Source organism: Metarhizium acridum (genome assembly GCF_019434415.1).
Source record: "Metarhizium acridum strain ARSEF 324 chromosome Unknown scaffold_1, whole genome shotgun sequence".
NCBI lineage: Eukaryota > Fungi > Ascomycota > Sordariomycetes > Hypocreales > Clavicipitaceae > Metarhizium > Metarhizium acridum.
In genome coordinates, this window is record NW_027094015.1 from 1,060,247 (window position 1) to 1,073,901 (window position 13,655).

General features: G+C 49.9%; 6 protein-coding genes across 6 annotated transcripts; 1 reads left to right on the forward strand and 5 right to left on the reverse strand.

Moving 5' to 3' along the window:
* Positions 1 to 1,887: 1,887 nt before the first annotated feature.
* J3458_000271 (uncharacterized protein) lies at positions 1,888 to 2,325 on the forward strand (the record flags this gene model as incomplete). Its single annotated transcript, XM_066116042.1, has 1 exon — positions 1,888 to 2,325. One exon carries the CDS (start codon positions 1,888 to 1,890, stop codon positions 2,323 to 2,325), a length of 438 nt encoding a protein of 145 aa, XP_065977923.1.
* Positions 2,326 to 3,152: 827 nt separating this feature from the next.
* J3458_000272 (uncharacterized protein) lies at positions 3,153 to 3,773 on the reverse strand (the record flags this gene model as incomplete). Its single annotated transcript, XM_007816700.2, has 1 exon — positions 3,153 to 3,773. The coding sequence occupies one exon, from the start codon at positions 3,771 to 3,773 to the stop codon at positions 3,153 to 3,155; it is 621 nt and encodes a 206-aa protein (XP_007814891.2).
* Positions 3,774 to 4,121: 348 nt separating this feature from the next.
* On the reverse strand, positions 4,122 to 6,096 carry J3458_000273 (uncharacterized protein). Its single transcript, XM_066116043.1, has 2 exons — positions 5,175 to 6,096; positions 4,122 to 5,054 (listed from the first exon to the last, which is right to left on the reverse strand). The coding sequence occupies exons 1-2, from the start codon at positions 5,672 to 5,674 to the stop codon at positions 4,697 to 4,699; spliced, it is 858 nt and encodes a 285-aa protein (XP_065977924.1). The 5' UTR covers positions 5,675 to 6,096; the 3' UTR covers positions 4,122 to 4,696.
* Positions 6,097 to 6,615: 519 nt separating this feature from the next.
* J3458_000274 (uncharacterized protein) lies at positions 6,616 to 8,799 on the reverse strand (the record flags this gene model as incomplete). Its single annotated transcript, XM_007816698.2, has 1 exon — positions 6,616 to 8,799. The coding sequence occupies one exon, from the start codon at positions 8,797 to 8,799 to the stop codon at positions 6,616 to 6,618; it is 2,184 nt and encodes a 727-aa protein (XP_007814889.2).
* Positions 8,800 to 9,568: 769 nt separating this feature from the next.
* Positions 9,569 to 10,585, reverse strand: J3458_000275 (uncharacterized protein; the record flags this gene model as incomplete). Its single annotated transcript, XM_007816697.2, has 1 exon — positions 9,569 to 10,585. The coding sequence occupies one exon, from the start codon at positions 10,583 to 10,585 to the stop codon at positions 9,569 to 9,571; it is 1,017 nt and encodes a 338-aa protein (XP_007814888.2).
* A 1,912-nt stretch (positions 10,586 to 12,497) lies between these two features.
* On the reverse strand, positions 12,498 to 13,234 carry J3458_000276 (uncharacterized protein; the record flags this gene model as incomplete). The annotated part of the gene is made up of 2 exons (XM_007816696.2): positions 12,498 to 12,949; positions 13,021 to 13,234. 2 exons carry the CDS (start codon positions 13,232 to 13,234, stop codon positions 12,498 to 12,500), a joined length of 666 nt encoding a protein of 221 aa, XP_007814887.2.
* Between the last annotated feature and the right edge of the window lie 421 nt (positions 13,235 to 13,655).

The following is a 13,655-nucleotide window of genomic DNA, read 5'->3' on the forward strand; positions in this document are numbered from 1 at the left end:
GTGAGGTGATTTCCAGCTTATGGCCGTACCGCGGCAACGCTTTCCGCCCCGACGAGAAAGACGGGAACCGCTTGCTATAAAGCCGTCGGCCCCATTAATAGACGGGCGATTTCATGATTGCGTGCTCGCACAAAAGGGTCGTAGGCGGATCTGTTGCTTGTGACTTTGCATTTCCACGTGGAGAGAAAAACCGCATGGGCTGTTGTTGTGTCCATGGTTGCTGGCGAGATGGCATTCCGGGCCCTTGGGTGCTCGTTGGAGCATTGAAATTTAAAGAGGCGCGGCATGGACGACGGCGGCTCTATTTGGGACGATAAGAATGTAGGTGAGAAGAAGTCTGTAAATGAAGGCTGATTGAAGCTCAGCGTTGAGTCTCGGGCCTGCTAATTTCTTTCGGAGCGCTTGATGAGATGACGCCATGTAACGGCAACCTCTGGGCTTTTTTCCTTTTGATTTATTTTTACCCCCTTCTATTTTGCCGTCTCCTACCTGTAGAATAGGAAATTCTCCGACGGCGTTACTTCCAAGTCATTACTCTCGATTCTGGGTAGCAGTGACATGCCTACCATGTAACCTCGCGATGCGCCCATGTCTATCCTTATATTCCTCCTCACCCACGAGCCGGTACTGAGTCTTTGATTCGAGTTCCGGTTGTCAGCCCGTCTCCGGATTTTCGGGCCTTTATTCCACCATGAATGCGACCCTTCCTCGAGGATCAACTGCCGTCCGCTGCACGTGGCTGACACAAGCTTCGGGAGTTTCGAGAGTTGGCATGGCGAAACCCCCTTTTTTTCCTTTTGTGGCTGTCAAAACCCCCCTCCCCTTACTGGAAATAGGTGAAACCAGGGCCTCATTTACTTTGTCCGTCCCGAACCTCTCCGCCCTCTTCTCCTCCCACAATTGCCGAGTCCGCCGACCCCATTCCGGGTTTCAAAGCCGCGGCTCTCTCGTATAACGCGTCAGTGCGGGGCGTCGCATGAATAAGATCTGTGTCTTTTAAGGTCTGGGCGTACATATAATAAATAACTCATAACGGGCCAAGTGCTATTTCCCTCCCCCCTGGGTTGGCGGGAATACGCGACGAATTCGGCATTCGGCTCCGACGAGTGCGTGTTCATCGTTGTGTGTACACTCTAACCCCTGTTTGATTGACCCCGTGACTTTACAGGGGGTATACAACTAATAAAGAGTCAGTCAATCTGGGTCTACCTAGGTTATAAAGGGAAAATAGGGGGAGTAAATGGGAGTACGTGCCTCGTTTACTTTTTTTTTAAAAAAAAAAAGTAAACAAGTAAAAATTTATATCTTTTATCAAAATACAGTACTCCGTATACAGCACTTGACTATAACTCACTTCAAATACCTAAATGGCTAAAAGAGCCGGGGCCCCTTGCTCCATCAACCTTGTTAGGTCACGGGTGATTCATTAAACAGGGGTTGGAGTGTAACTTACCCCGTACTGCATCATTCTGGATGCTGAGCCGCCGTAAAATGCCGAGCGGCAAGGGTCTGCCCATTCCTCTTATCCCTTTGAGTGTGCGCAGGTGCCGTTTTGGTAACGACCAAGGATGTTAGCCAATTAAAGATATTAAATTTAGAGATACTTAATTCACCCAAGAATTCATATGATAAAAAAAGTACCTTATATACGAAAAGTTACAAGTATATTAGTGGCTATCTTGACTGTGAATTTGTACTTAGCAAGTATCCAAGAAAAGTGGAGTATATACATAACAGGCACCTGCGCACACTCAAAGGGATATTTTTCTCATGTACGTACATGGACAGGCATCCTGAGGACACACACACCCCCCTTTCGCCTCCTCCTTCTTCTTCTTCTTCCTTCAGCAGGGCAGGCCCACGAACTTGGTCGTCAGGCGTCCTGGGATGTCCCATGTCCCATATCCCATGGGCAGATCAGCCTTTGAGCCGACTAACAAGACGGACAGGAAATCCCGGCATCTTGCTAAATGCACGCCTCGACTTGGCTTGTGGACCTATGCGAACGGGGCTAATTCCCGGAGAGAGCGGGATTGCGACATTGTGGTTTCATTCCCCAGAGAGGCTGAATGGCAGGTGCATGAGATGATGCCATTATGCATTTCAATGTCGTTTTCTTCTCTTGCAAGTCATGCATGTGCTGCTTTTGTGATGGCATCAGACACGCAGGACACACGAGAAGAGGTTAACAAGGAAACCCAACTTTGTTTGCTCGCCGAGTTGAATCGACGAAACTGCCGATTTGCTGCGGGGGATAACCAGCCCAAGCAAGTTACATTTGCCAAGGAGCATCATCCGGGTGACACGGAGCTTGGCTGTGGATGATAGTCCACGGAAGGTATGTGTTTCAAATTGACGCTTATGTGTTTCAGGGTTTTGTTATAATTCGAGTCGTTTTTGAATTGGTCATATAACATGTTTTTCAAACTAGGTTTTTTTTTTCCCTAAACAACGTGGCATAACTCTTGATGCCTTGATGCACCACTTTACACGACTCAAGTTGAAAATTTCGAGGGTTCAACTACTACAAACTCTCTGACAAGTCTAGCGTCACCCTGGAAAATTTTGAGAAAAATTTTAGAAAAAAAGCTCGAGTCACGGACTTCCAGGAGTTACGTATGCAGCACTGCACTCACCATGATACAGACCAGCGTGGCGCGGCGTTTAAACTCGTGCACATTGCTCGACTGCCCTCGTTGTCCCGCGTCACGTCGGCACAAGACCATTCGTGGCCGGCATACTTGGCATTGGAGAATTCAACTCCTGTCTGGCGGAGGAGCTTGGCTGCCAGCAATTTGGCGATGCCTCGTCTGCGATAGCCGTCCTATGGTGACGTGAGAACCAGCGTCGTGGCCATGATTCACCCGCCATCGGGCGACAGTGCCGACTCACCTCGCAATGCAGACTTATCAACGAGCCATCCAGTCCTGTTTCAGTGTCAGTGACGGTCCCGGGCTGCCCTGGAGGAAGAGACGCAAAATTATACCGATAAAGGCCCAAGCTATCGGCGTTCCATCTTGCAGCTTCAACATTAAGCCCGGAAGCTGCACCAATGACTCCCTACATGAGCAGAATTTACCATCAATATGGTTGCGTTGGGTTTTTTTTTTTTTTTTTTTTTTTGGTAAATGATGTTGTCGGCAAGAAAAGACTCACGGCGGCCGGGGAATGTCCGTTCTCGAAGCAACAAGCCTGCAGTCCTCCAGAGAGGCCGTCCCCCAACGCATTCCCGCCAGATGCAGAGTCTCTTTCGGCTCGGGCAAATGCTCCATCCTAAACAGCCACTTGTCGTAATCTCCGGACGGCCGTGTCGTCACTCTCCCCGTCTTGGCCAAGATGTTGCGCACGTCTGAATGCAGACTGCCTACAAGCAGACTGTTGCCGTAGACCAGCTTGCCGCCATATTCTTTGCGCAGCCTCACCAGTGTCCGGACAAGATTCATGACGTGTCCCTCGTGGACCGGTAGTTCCTCATCAGTCGGGCTACCCTGTTCCATGGACGAATACATGACCATTTGGGTATCCGGGCCCGTGGAGAATTCGGCATATGCGACAGCAAAGTATTTTGGCTTGGTTGGTCCATCTCCAACCCGGCCGGTATCAGACGAGACTATAATACGCGCATCAGGCCTTGTGAAGTTCCGGTACAGGGCAAATTGAAGCCGTCGAAGAAGCGTGAGCGAGGCAGGCAGCTGTGAGGCTAGGAGGCGGAGTAGTTCTTCTGGAGGAGAGTCAAAGACACTGACTTGTGCATCTGGGGTGTACGCCCCCATTGTGCAAAGGTTCGTTTCTTTTTTTGTATCCCACGTAGGTCACGCAATGTTGCTGGTGGCGGAAGCTTGGCGTTGAGAGCGTTCGAGTTGAGAAGCCTTTGCGCATTACAAATTGGTCAACGCCAAGTCATATCGCTTGGGTCGTTTTGTGGGGGGGGGGGGTCAGACTAGTAGCGTCCGTGAACGGAGTTGGCTGTTGGGAACCAAAATATAGTATTGGTTTGTCATCCAATCGGATGGAAACCAAGTTCATTGTTGGTGAGTTGTGGCCCTTGTGGGTGATTTCGTTGCGGACTCAATCAGCTGACATGGTTTTAGTGTTGCATCTGAATAACTTACACGACCCATTAACCTGACTTGGATGCGCTCTCTGGTACATGTTGGGCTGAAATATTTTATGCATTCATCTATTGTTTTTTTTTCTTAAACCTATTTTAATATTTGTATTAGCATGCATCAGGTAGGACCCAATTGCACAAACACCATGTGCCTGGTCGTACCTAAACCAGAGGTCCGTGACATCCTAAAGGAAACACCGCATCGCAATACGTGACGCATGTATCTATGTAGTTTTCCTAGCTCTAGGTATGTAATTTACCCAGATATCTACAATATCTATGCCAAAGCCTATAGGTAAAAGGGACAGAACCTCCAGGCTACCCTATACCGTCATCTCCCAATGTTTCTCAGATATTATGCGTTAAAGTGTCCTGGTTAACATGGTCCCTGGTACATGCTGGTTGAAATAATTCATGTGTATTGAAACACTCTAGTTTAGATTGTCTTTTGGTACATATTGATTGGGATATATTATGCATTACATGTTCTTCTCGATATCATGGTTCCATCGTGCCGTAGATGTCGTCGTAAATAAGTATAGTACAGCCAAACATAAATACGCTCAATGCTCTGTGCATGGACCGTCATTGCAAAATCGCAAAGTCCCAGCCGCTCCGAACAGCAGTAGGCGTCTTCAAGTCGCTCTTCAACCAGCATCTGTGATCGCTGCCAGCGTTCCCAGGGATTACGCCCCAGCTGCATCCGGTGCAGTCCGGATATCCAGCGCAGCTATTCATGCAGTCCTGCATGCTGGACGCCCACACAACACCCAAGTCGGCCGCCCCTTCGCTGCCGGTATAGTCGACTCCGCATACTCGTAAAAAGGTCTTTCTAACCGACAGGACTTCGTACTTGGTATTGTTCGCTGCGGGACACGCCAGCAGAGCCGTCTGCGTGGGGTTGGCCGCTATCGAGGTTGGCGTGACGGTATGAACCGATGGACTACGTAGCATGATTGTTAGTATACACAACGTCTTTTCTTTTCGTCCATTAGACGCAGTGGGATATTCTGCGAAACAGTTCGTCTCACGAAGAGAGGGGGGGCGCGCTCTTGAGACATACGTAGTAATAGCAGATGGCGATTTTGTGGAGGAGCCATGTTCGTCCGATGTTGAATCATGTCTCATACCCACGCCCACGCCCACACCCACGCCCACGCCCACACCCACGCCAACTGCGATTGCGACGACTAGAATGGCTGCGGCGACAATCATGCAAAACAATCGCTTCCCTAGACCGCATATTGTTGCTTGTGGGATCTTGGCAGGAGGAGCCACATGGTCGTAGCTGTAATCGTACGAGTACGCGCCAGCAGCATGCGGGCCGGTGCTCAAGCTGTCCTGTTGGTAGTAGCCGTCATGGTCCAAGGGAGGTGGAGTTCCTTCGCGATAAAACGTCAATTGGTCCTCGGCCCATGCGACACCCTTTGGTTTTGTAGGAGTCGTCGGCCGGTTGGCCCCCGAGGAATCCGAATCGGGCGAGCTGGATGTGTTGGTGTTTGAAGGCTGCGCTGGCCCTCGTGAGCTGTCGTTTGCTGCGTCTCGTTGGGTAGACATGTCCATCTTTGCTACCTCTCTGGCCACAGAGAGAATTATCGTGACAACAAGAACCTAGAGACTCGAGCTCCGCACTCTGCCGGAGAGCCGTGCTCTTGTCTTTGCTTGCTCGCTTCGCGGGCGCGTCTAGGTTTGGACTTGTAGATTGATTGACGGCGTCGACGGCGGCCGCAGCCGACAATGCGGACCACAGAATCTCTCCCGACCTTTTTTTTTTTCGGGGCCTACTATTTGAAGATGTGTCTTTTCTTTTCTTTTTTTTCTTTTTTTTTCTTGAAACGGCGACGGCTGCGGCAGGCGTTTTGCGGCTTTTGTCAGATTGTAATTTCCCCTTCGATGGTGAGACGAACGCCAGGTTTATCACGTGGGTCGCATCCTTGGCAGCCAAACCGAGTGAACAGGGATGAAATATTGGACGAGCTGACGAGACAAATTTGTTAGCAAAGCCATGCTGCTGCCTTGGCCCTCCTACCTTGACGAGTTGACGCGATTGCTCCTAGTTCGTCAAATGTTCCATGTTGACGAACCGCTAGAAGAGTGGTTTTGATGGACCGAATCCTACTTGGATAATGCATTGTTTTTTGGGAGCAAGCAAACATCAACCGAAAATTGAGCATGGGGGATACCCGACTTTGACGACCTGTCATAATCTCTGAAACTGCCTACCGGACGCTATTGATCGATAGGCTCGGGCCGCATCTGTTTCGTCTATTCTGTTGCCAACACAGCTATTCACACCGAGCACGCGTTGACTACAATGTTTCAATGCTTTGTTACGGCGCCTTTGATGCCCTTGAACATCTAAGCGTTTCCGAATCTGCCCCATCCCACGGCTCTACCGAGTACTTCCTTGAGGCATATTAAATATCAACCCGACTATCTGATGCTCGTTGGACCAAGCGAGAACCCAGACTCCCAGACTACCAGAGACTTAAGCGCCACAGAAGCTATGCTGATTCCTGGTCTCGCTGGCTTCCATCAAACAACTCATTCCGCCATCCCCTACAATCGGGGGTTAAAAAGGTCATCTCAATATCATTCGATGTAACCCCAAAGCCCTGTGTCGTCTTTATGCGAGCGCTTAAACCCACGCGCACGACGGAATGTGGAAACAGGTCTAAGATTCTGTCTCCTCCGCGCTCATTGTCACTACTCAGATCTGCTATCACTTGCTTCCGAGAGCCTTTTCGAGTAGTGATTTGCCAGCACGGGTCAGAGCCCCTTTTCACCAACCACGCGTGCAGCTGTTTTTGATACTGCAAATCATCTTTTCCAGCCTCGTGAATAGGAACGTCGGCATCTTCGGTAAAGTCGGACGCTCTAAAAATACGACACCAGCGCCTTGCGGTGGTGTTTTGCCGAGCTTGGCCTTGCCGTCTGGTTTCGTCGTGATACAGGCCCCAGATAATATATATCTCCATCTTTGACGTTACACCTGACATTCCTATCTCGAATAGGTGGATACCGGCCAAAAGTCCGAAGCCCCGTTTGCAGTTGTACTTGACAAAACTCCGAAGCATGGGCACTGTGGGCGGACAAGAGTCGTGACAGTATATCCTTGAATATCCTCCCATGGTGTTCACAGTCAGGACGGCATTGCCCTGGAGAGGTTGATTAATTACACAACAAACGGCATCAATTGACGACGTCGTCTGGTCGAATCCTTGAGGCGCTGAGCGCAGCAGGCTCGGTCCGCTAGGACGTACAAGAAGCCTGATGGCTTTCTGGGCGCACTCGCCCACAAAAACTTGCCCAATGACGGTCCAGTTCGACATAGGGTCTTGGATATTTGGGTTGGCATGATACACCGAGAGAGTTGTGGCAGCGGGGCTCTCCTGCATCCTCCGTGGATTCACGAGAAAGACTGAATCGTGAGAAACTCGGCGGTACAGGTCCGCACCCATATGTGACATGAGAATGGCCGGACGGGCAACATAGTCCGAAGCACTGTGGCAATTCAATACGCCCAGCGCCCAGCCTTCTTCCATACCAGGCGCCTCATCCGAGCCGTCGCCAAACGGATGTCCGACTTTGCAAGGACACAGCCAGAGTGTCAACTTGAGCAACGTCTCTGTCAATTCTACTGGCTCCATGCTTTCAACAAGGCCGACGGCCAGCCGGGGAACCATTTCGTTGTCGAAATCATAATACTCTCTCTGAGCCACGATGGGCGGCACAACCTCGAATCCCTTGGGAGAGCTGGACAGACAACCCGGACGCCTAGACGACTGTTCCCCTCTTTCTGCCTTTTCCCTCCATAGAAGAAGGGAATGGTCGCTGTTCCGTGCCAGGATGGCCGACTGCAGTCTCATGAATGCCTTGTTCCCTTCGCCGTACAGCAGCGGTAAGTTTACGTTGAACAGGCCGATGAGGGAATAGGACATGTCCTCGACTCGGGTGGTGGAGCGGCGTGCCGCCCAGTTCATGATGATGGCTGCGTTTAGAGAGCCGAGAATATCTGGTAGGTTGTCCCTCGCGTTGCATCCCTTGCATTTGCCGTTTCGAATAAACGGCAACGCGCCGGCACTCGAAGCAGACGAGCACATGCAGTGCCGGCTGGTGAAGACCTGCGGGAGTATTCTCGTGCGGTCGCATATGGCGCTGAAGAGAGCCTCGTCTCTGGACCCGAATCCAACCCAGTTTTTGTCGAAAAAGACAACCTTTCTCGGCGCAATGAGTTCCTGGAGCGTCCAGCCGCGATCAAACCAGCGAGACGAGCAGAAGTCGCTGTTCCCAACCAGCATCGTGACTTGAGCGTGTCGTTGGATTGGCAGGGTTCGCCCGCCCGGCAACTCAAAGTCCTTCAGGTAGACGTAGCATATTGAGGATTGTTGGTACCACTTGAACATGGAATTGATTGCTTCGGAAAGCTCGGCGCTACTGCTCTTGTCGATGCAGCACGTGTCGATCCATACGTAGGCATAGCCGTCGAGCGCCGCTTGGATGCAGCTCTCTTTGACTTTCTGAAACTCTGGCAGGTCTTGTAGATGCTCCGTTGACGTAGTGCATAAATCGTCCAATGTAGTCTCAATGTCGTCCCATGTATGCGACAAGATGGCGTAGGGCGGGATACTCTCCTCTGCGCCGTTGAATGTTTCTAGGAGGAGGGTGTGGGCATTCAGAAGACGCATGTTTTGTTTCAATTCGGATGAGCAAGTCGCCGTCGCCCACCGACCAAAACCAGAAGCAATAGTTCCGTCGATTCGGACGCCCGCCGGCTCTATAGCTGCCTCGCGGGGGAGATGTTACACAAACCCCAAGGCGCGCCCGAGGCTCAGAACGCGGCCGTTTTCATCAAAAAGAGAGAGAGATTCGCAAATATGCTGACGGCTGAGAGACACTCATGCGGGGACGTGGATGTCGCTGGAGACGTGGTTGAGTTGAACAGGGGCTGAGGTTGCACTCGATTATGGCTCTTTGTCATATTTCAACCTATTTGGCCACACCGAGATGCCTTGTTATCGCACAATCATAATGTTAGTATTCTACTATGTGTGTATATGCTGGGCCAATGTGCTAACAGGTTTTGCCAGAGACCGACTATATACGTAGTTGGTGAGAAACTACTGGGCTTAAACTACTAGCTATCTGTGTGCCGGTTGTGAGCATGAAAACAAGTTTCGCTGACAAAATGTTGCAGACGTGAGAACCACCGATTATTGGAAAGATGGTGCTTTTATTAAAGACTGAAGATTAATGTAACAAAGTAAAATAAGACTTGTCGGTTTGTAAGTGCCAGCACTTCATCTGTTGGCCAAATTCAGAGCATATACTTTCGCCTTGTCGGGTATCATCCGGTTTCCCTCCGCCATATTTGTCTTTGTCATTCTGTTCAAAAACTCCTCAGCAGGAAAAATCAAAAAAAAAGAAAAGAAAAGGTAATCATGTCGGTTGAATAATCTAACAACAGAATCGGGCTCTCAATTCGTCATTCAGTAACTTCGCTTCCGGTATGGCAATATTGATCTTGTGACCCATCTCCGCACTCATAACAGAATTCAGTTCTTCGTTCTTCGGTGTTGTTGGTGGCGTCGGAACGTCGACTTGAGTAATTGATACAACAGGGTGCCTGACTTCGACCAGAGACTTTGGATGACTCTGTGCAGGATCGGGCTCTCCGGCTGGACTGGCGATGGCATCGACAGCACCGGGCTCACGATGCTCACGAACAGTGCCCTTGCGGCCAAGCTGAGAGACAGACCGTTGTGGCTCTGGGGTGGCTTGGGGGCCCCTTTGAGAACCTTCATTGCCCTCCAGTGATGCCACCGGGCCTGCGACTGCTGCAGCAATCGCCTTCTTGCTTCTTCGGAACGACATCCAAAAGTTGCGCTTCTTCTTTGGGTGAATTGTCAGCGGCTCCACGTCGCGGCCTTTTTTCCATTTATGCGCGGGCTTCTTGGCGGTTTGACTGTCCGCGGGCTGGCGCTTCATTGAAGCCGAAACGATGGGTGGCGTCCAGTCTTCCATTCTTCTATTATCATCCTCATCCGATTCGCTTCGAATTATCCACGGTGCGATGTAGATTGGCAATCCTGTTACTTCATCCATGACTTCCTCCACCGGGAACACGTCCTCCCATGTGACTTCGTAGATGGAAGCCGACATTGGTTGCAGCATGGACGACGGGAGAGCACATGAATGCTCTTCGACGGACTGCGGCATTTCCAGTATTGTTGGAATGGCTGATCCAGCATATATAGACGACGAGGAAGAAGGCGGGCTGATTGGCGGCGACTCTTCCGAACAATCTCGCGGCGTTCGCTGAGGACTCTTTAAAGGCACCATGGGAACTGGCGGCTCGCACTCAGCGGTCTCTGAGTAAGGGATTGCCATCAATCCGTCTTCTTCTCGGCACGGTTTGGTTGTTGTGGGCGTTGAGGCGTTTTGCTGCTCCGAAACATACGTGGATTCGGCCATGATGGAGCGATTTGGGTATATGACGGTGGTTAATGTGATGTTGATAGAGTCCTGTGCCCCTTTTAAAGCTGGACTCGGGGGAAATCTTTGTCAGTAGAAGAAAATGGGCGCATAAGGAGTGTTTTCATTCCCGGAATAACGAAGGACTCAAAGCTCAGGGTCGGTTGGCGACAGCGGCGTTTGACTATATACCCCGTCAAGCTTTGTTTGACTCATAGCCCAGGGGGGGGGGGGGGGAGGAAAGAAGACGAGCATGCTTCTACGGCCTGTGGGTATGTAAGGGGTCATCATTCATTGAATGTTACTCTCACAATAGCGACACTGAGAGTTCAGACCTTGCCCCAAATTGTCTCTGTTCCTGATGAGGCAAATTGACATTGACAACTCATAAAAAAGTGGATAGCTTAGCTCCGAACGCTGTTGAATCATCTGGGATCATCTGACATCAATTTGAGCTATCCTAGACTCGTGCGAGCCTGAATCAGGACGTAGGTCCTATTCTTGACAAGTAAACTTTGACCACAGTGCTCTCGGTTGTTTGAGACCCTTGGTGGTCAGAAGTGCATGGCCAGGAATTTGCAGAATCAACCTGAAGAAGCCTCTGAGGGGAACTGATTTGATGATATCCTGTCGTGACGGACGCAGCCTACCCCTTTGCGCAGCCCACGCCTCTCTCTACAAGTCATCACGACACAAATGGTGGTGTCTACGATCTTGTATGGTCACGCTGATAACCCCTCCGTGCCAGCCAAGGACAGAATGGGTAGCATCGCGGACGGAAATTGGAGGGTATCAGGAGCAATGTTGGCCTTCGGTTTTTCGAGGGGGAATAAAGTTTGACCAGCGGTGACCGAAGCGGTCTACATGTTAGTTCCGACTCCCACCGTGGCTAAAATCCCCATATACTTATTAGTGCAGTGGAATAATGACGTTGAGATATTGCATTATCGCCAAGATTGGACGTGAGAATGCTTCCACGAACCACTCAGCCACTTAGGCAACGCCGAACTGGCACTTTATCCATCTCGAGGTTGATACTCGACTCGTAAGGGTGGCTGGCAAGGTTGAGATGCTGCCACGTCAGGTACGTTGTGCCAGCTTATCGGCAATATTTGTACGGGCAGCAACTAATCGAGCATCAGCATAAAGGGCACTGTGTTTTGGGGTTGATGGCTGGCAAGACAAGACAGGAGGCATCTGACACCGAAGAATTAAAGATGGCACATGATTAAGACATTGAGTCAAACCGATATAAAAAACAACCACGGTATTCGGATCCTGTTCTCGACAATAGCTCAAACTTGATAGGGAGTACGTGAAGCATCCATTACTGGTAGGACACACATCCCGATGCAAAAAAAGGGACGACGACGACTCGAGGTTTATTACTGATCCACATTAAAATATGCCTTTTTTTTTGAACTAAATGTACGTATGTCTCTCTGAAGTTTAGCTGTCAGACGGCATGTCGGCTAGCCATCCTGTGGTTACTGTTCGACAGGACTTGTCCCAATCAACGGCACTAGGAAATCTCTCTCCCCAAGGCCGTACTATGGTGTTGAGTATAGCTTGGCAAAAGCATCAGTGCTCAGTGTTTCTTGAGTAGTATAAAAATGTTTATTTAATTTTAAGTGGAATATGTGATAGACATTGATATGCCTTGAAACAGACTCAATACGTGTTCAACCAACTACGGTACAAGATTCCAAATGAAGGTGTCGTTTAGCCGTTTAGCCGTCCTGTAAGTCATTCATCTCTTCTGAATCATCTCACTCAATCACAAATGAAATTAAAAAAAACCCGTTCCTTCCAATTCTTTTTGAACCACCATGAGAGTTCAAGTCTCTAGCACTTGGTGATGTATAGGCCAGCAGGCAAAGGATTGTAATCCTGGAAAAAACGGAAATTGGTGTTACCGCAGTCGCTCATTTCGAGACCGATAGCCTGACCAGCTGGGCAGGGGAACGAAGCGATTGTGTAGCTGTTTCCCGGAGCGACAGTAGTAATGCCGTACTCGGTCTTCTTTCCAGGCTGGTTGTTCGAGGTCGTGCTTTGGGTGGCGGGCGACGTCAACAGGGATGATGAGGTGAGGGAACTCATAGGAGCCGTTGAGGTTGGCAGGGCAGCTCTTGACTGGCTGAGGAGGAGGAGGACATCTTGCGTGACAACCGTCGGCGGCCAGTGTAACTTCGCCGCAGTTGATGCCGTTGTTGGGGCCAAGGTAAATGTTGTACTGGTCGTCATCGCCCGTTTCACATTGATAGAAGGTGGTCTTTCCGTGGTAAGAGACCTTTCCATCACAGCCAACTTTGAATCCGGAGTCAGGTGGCTGATTGGTATCACACTGAAGGACTCGAGTGGGAGCTACAACATACTGGTTAGTTCTTGAATGTCGTTTATATGAGGACTTGAAACCATCAATAAGACCAACTCACGAGTCCACCAACAGCCATGGCCGTTGCTATCCCAAATCTTGTCACCGTCAATGTGAAAAGTAGTCTGTGGAATATTGCCGAATGGAATCTGATCACCATTGAGCTCGCCCAAAGGTCCACCGTGAGAACCGGCAGCGCTCATGTGGAAATCACATCCGGAATTACGCACGACAGCAGCATTGGCTAGGCCAACACAGAGCAGTAGAGACAGCATTATTATCAGTGACAGAAGACGGATGGAGTTGGAATAAACCTTTAAGAATGATGTCGTTTTTGACAAGAAGTTGGGAAACTAAACAAATAAATAAATTAATGGATAAGACTAATGATATGCCGTATGATCATGCATATATGTAATATTCATGTTCCAAGAATCAATTTTTCCGACTTTCACAATGCCTTTATATGTTCTCCTACTGTGTCACCGCTCCTTTCCATATCCGTGTATTGTGTCGCCGAGCATCCGAGCTGGAATTGGATTTCATAGGGCACCAGGCCGAGGCGGCTGAGGTGTAACCTGAGAAATCATCCAAAAGGAAACACAGCGCCCCGCAAGGGACGGGCCAGCAGGCTTGCCAAGTCGCCAGTCCCTTTTGGAAAGAGCCATCAATACTAGGAACGGGCGGCAGACATTA